At 41.2% G+C, this 4793-nt stretch overlaps 1 protein-coding gene across 1 annotated transcript in view; it reads right to left on the bottom strand.

Moving 5' to 3' along the window:
* Positions 1-2503: 2503 nt before the first annotated feature.
* KCNK10 (potassium two pore domain channel subfamily K member 10) overlaps positions 2504-4793 on the bottom strand; it is a 98380-nt gene continuing 96090 nt past the window's right edge. The window contains exon 7 of the mRNA XM_006033666.3: positions 2504-3164. Coding sequence (XP_006033728.2) covers positions 2541-3164 — 624 coding nt within the window. The 3' untranslated portion in view covers positions 2504-2540. The remainder of the gene's footprint in view (positions 3165-4793) is intronic.

Below are 4793 nucleotides of genomic sequence, written 5' to 3'. Positions count from 1 at the left end.
GAATGTGTTGGCCGGTGCCCTTGTGGCCCACATTTGATTTGGCTCCTACATAGATATACAAGGGAAGGGGCAAGGCAAAATGGCTTTTATTCTTGTATAGATACTTTCCCCTGCTAGCATCTTTCTGGGATTTGAAGTTGGATGGGATTTGAGCATAGTCATAGCCATAACCCTATCTCCATTGCACTAACCTGTCATGAAAGGAAATGTCTACCCTACATCCCCAGGGTGTCAAAGCTGTGGTCTGATATGCGCTGCATGGGAGCCTCCAAAAAAATCAGCTGCAGTGTTTCTTGGGGATTCTAGCTACACAGAAAGGCCCCCATCCAAATCTCTGCACCATGCCACTGGTTGGAAAAGCCCGAATCTATCCCTGTAATTTAACAGATTTGTCAATGGATTAAGCAAAATCCAATTTTTGCTTTATTGGGCAAAGCCATTCCCACATGATTAAAATTTCTCAACCAGTGATTCTTTTCATGTTTAGTCTAGAACAGCCTATTTGGATAACTGAATTAAAGTTATAACACAATATTTCAGCTGAGGTGAATCAGTAAGAAAGGCCATATTCAGTATTCCTCTTCTCTCCTGCAGCAGTGATTTTGGCCTAGAGTTGCAATTTGTGCACAAGCAATTGCATATGCAAATATGCACATTCCTTATTTGCATGTGCTTTCCCATACTGTGCCCCACAGTCATGGTAACTGTGTATGCAAGTGACAATTTGCAGGTGAAATCCCAAAAAATGTATACAAAAATGATGCATGCATTTCTGTGCATACGGTTTGGGGCCTGCAATTCCATAAAATCTATGCGTGCGTGACTGGGAAGTGCCTGGATGTATGAACAGTCTGTAAGACTCATAACATCTCTTCATTCTACAACCATGCTTACTTTGTCTGCAAACCCATAAGGGGTGCAGTCAGAATTGCAGGTCTACAGAGCGAAGGTGCAGGGAAAACATAAGTTGTGCGATCATATATGCCTCGCTTTCAGCATCCAAAATTCTTTGCTTGTAACGACAGACATTGCATGTCACAAATTGAGTGCACCAGGTCTAAAGTTATTTGCAATTCCCATTAATTATTCCACACCATTTTTTCCAGTGTTTACTTTGAAGTCAGGAGACATTTGTGCGTCCCATATCCACGTGTCCAAACACCAAATAAAAAACTCTCACAGTTTGGTTATGTCTCATTTTTAGTCTTGAAACACACAGAGCTTGTGTTTAGATTCTACTGAGAAAAGGATTGTGGAGAGAGTAAGTATCAAACAAAGAAAAAAACAGAAAAGAAAGCAAATAAATTATTCAAAATACTTGTTTAAAAAGTTACAAAATATGACAGCATTAATGGCACTTAAAGCTATAAGCACTTAAAAGATGTTCATCATAGTTTTTTACCATATTCCTTTTTTTTTCTTTTCTTTTTTTTGAGATTATGACTGAAGCTCATGTCTAAACCCCAACCCACCAAAAGGGACATAGAGCCCTGAGATTCTAAGGTTGCCCTGGCCCTCATCTTAGTTTTAGATATACTCTTATGCCTATTCTTTAAAATTCAAATTCAGCTACAGAGAACAGCAGGTTGCTGATATCATGCAAAGCCTATAGCTTTTTTTTCTGTCTTCAGAGTATTACAGCATTAAAACTGAATTTCCTTCAGTGATATAAAGTGTGAACAATAAAATTTTAAAAATTGCTGGCCCACTGTTTCATGCGCCAAACAAAACTTCATTTGAAATTTTGTTTTTCCTCTTTTAAACATTGTAGCATTAGAAGTTGTGATTTCTTCAGCATTTGTGAGTTTATATTGTATACTTCCAATAAGAGAGAGAATAAAATTCCTTTTTTTTTTTTTCCTTTTTCTTTTTTTTTTTGTCATTGGTTAAGATAAGTATCAACAGTGTGGGTTTTTTTGTATTTTTGTATTTTTTAAAGAAAAAAAGCAAATCACACCCTTTAACATGTCTGCGTTGATTTTGCTACCAGCTGGATCTTATGTCTATGGACATTCTTTTGGAGTTAGAAAGGTAATGCATCTGATTTAAAACTTAAAAAAAAGATCTAGCTTGGATCACGTGCCAAAACATCAACTAAACCTTACTAAACATTGCTAGCTCATCTGTAGTTCATTTCAACCATTTCTCCTCTTTTCTTCGTTCTTAGAAGGAGGATTAAAGTAGCCATAATCCACTGAAAAGATACACTATTCTCAACCATTTTTTTTGCCCTCCCATGAGCTCTTTTAACATAGCTGCCCTTTTCAATTATTATGCCCTGGTGGTAGCACTCTGGTTGTATTGCCATGGTAAGCCTCTCTTTGCATTTTTGCCATGGTAATCTCCTGTGTTGCTTTCCATTTCCATTGTGCTGTTTCGTTTTGGCAGAGCAAGCTTTAGTCATTATGGCACAGTGAAATATTCTTCGATGCTATGTAATTCAGACTGAATAAGGAGTCTGTATAAGGCACGTGTCAATATATATATATATGTGTGTATAAAAAACACTAACGTTAATTAAAGTCAAGCATCTTTTACATTTAATTTCTGTCTTCAAGTAATGCTTTGTTTTCATGTTCCCTTTCTTTGGTTTCAGTGGGGATCATTCCATTCTCCAGGTCCGAGTGCTGCTGGATACAATTGGTCAGGACTGCTGTGCTAGAAGAGTTCTCTGAGTTGCACATCTTCTCAGTCTCCTCTTCCTTCTTGTCCTCATCCAAGGAGTAGTTTCGAAAGGTCTCATAAATCTTCCTCACATCCTCTGGAATGCTCTTTTTCAGGTCTTTGTTTTTCCTCTTGGTTAGCTTAGATGAAGAGCCAAACTTGTTGATGATGTTGTCTTCTGATGCCCCCTGCCCATGCTTGTTGAGTTGATCTGTTCCTTTAAGGCGCAGGTTGTTAGGTCTGTTGTTGATGCTTTCCTGAGATGAGGCCTTGAAACGTCCTGTCTCCAAGGCAGCAAAGACAGAGCGCTTCTCTGGAGAGAGCATATCCAATGAGTGGGCCCTTTGGTCCAGCCCTAGGCGCCTCCGCTCCATACTCCGAATGGTGGCTGCCCTTTGAAGTTTATCATGGATCTCCACACTGAGTCGCCTCCGTGTTTCCCGGAACTCAGCAGTCACATTGGCTTTCCATTCAGCTGCATGGGCTTTTATTTCACCAACCTTTCCAAGAGAAAAAAAATAGAATCAAAACAGGGAAAATCTTTCCATAGAATAACAACACAAACTTTTTATTGTATGCTCTGTCATTAGAGATTCATCCAACCTGCAAAGCCTAGAGCTAGATCCCAAGCCTAAGCCAAACTTTCCCAGAATTCATCAGCAGTCATCAATCTCTAATCATACTGGGTTTGGATTCCATGCCATATGAATGCCTTGTTTACTTTTCCTACACTTTGGTACCACCAGAAGTCATTTTATATCTGGACTGCAAGTTAGAAGATTCCCAAACTTCTACCAAGCCTTCCTTGATTAGGAGAACAATAAAATTATTAATGGATAAGGTCCAGGCACTCAACAGGTAGACAGGAGGAGGGGATAAAATTAACAGCTATAATTATGCTAACTTCCTCCACAACAGCACCAGCAAACAAGCATTTTTCCATATGGGGTTCTGAAGTCTTCAATAACTAAGGCACTAACAAAACAACATGCCAGCCTATTCCTATCTTTCACTCACAATTACAGCTATGCAATCCAACTGAAGGTTCTGTATTATCCCATGAAATAATTCATTTAACATCTATATTTTTATTAAACCATTCCAAGTATTTCAAAACACTGAGATCCAGGTTCTGTTCTACCTCTTAGCTGCAGAAGTAGACTTAAGCACCTAAGTGTGATTCTGTTTCACCTTGCTTGAGTCCCTGAAAAACTTCAAATATAAATGTTGGTTAGGTCTTCCCCCTCCTTGCTGCTTTTTTGTGACTCAGTCTGAAGAGTAAGATGAGTGTGTGTTACAAAAGTAGATGCATTAGTGGATTTGCAGGATTTGAACAGGGTGGAACAGAATTACCCAAATCTGTAACTAAAATGTGGAATAAAATCTGGCCCTAAGGGTCCATCCTGATGAGCATGCACATGCAGGGGCGTGCATTTCCCATGGGACAAACAGCAGTGGCACATATTTCTGCCACTGCCATTTGTCCCCAAGCATGCCCTGCATGTGCACTCCAGCAACCTTACCTGGAGTCGTGGGGGCCTCCCAGGGCAGCAGCAGTACCAAGACAGTCACTTGGAGCCAGGCTCCCTTTCTGGCGGCACATGCTGATGCCACATTCCTGCCCGCCACTTTTTTCAGTGGCAGTTTTTTTTGACCCCCAGGAACTACCAAGCTGCAAAATAGCAGCATCGTAAACAACTGCATAGTAAACCGGCTGCGTGTGTGCCATGTGCAGTTTGCAGAACTCCAAACTGCTTTGAGGTACTGCAAACTGCACATTAGGCTTGTGCGAAGCAGGTAGTATTCGCTTCGGATTCGGATTTGGCTGATTCAGGGGACAATGATTCAATTCGGTGATTCGAATCACTGTCCTGAATCGATTCAGCTGAATCTGATTCAGAGCTTCGGCTGCTGCCAAATCAGCCAAATCTCCAAATTGGCTCCACTCTCAATGGCTGCCCTGCCCAACCCCAGCTCCTGGCTCTTTGAAAAAAAAAACCCCCCACTCACTGGCTCCTGCCTGGCAGGGCGCCATCCTCACTGTCCCCCACTGCCTCTGCCATGTGGGGGGCTCTGTCATGAGCCCCCTTACCCCTGGCCACTGTCCCAGCCCCCCATGGCTACCCCGA

This window comes from Alligator sinensis, unplaced genomic scaffold (assembly GCF_000455745.1).
Source record: "Alligator sinensis unplaced genomic scaffold, ASM45574v1 scaffold1141_1, whole genome shotgun sequence".
NCBI classification, from domain to species: domain Eukaryota; kingdom Metazoa; phylum Chordata; order Crocodylia; family Alligatoridae; genus Alligator; species Alligator sinensis.
This window is presented reverse-complemented; position numbering and strand designations above follow the sequence as displayed.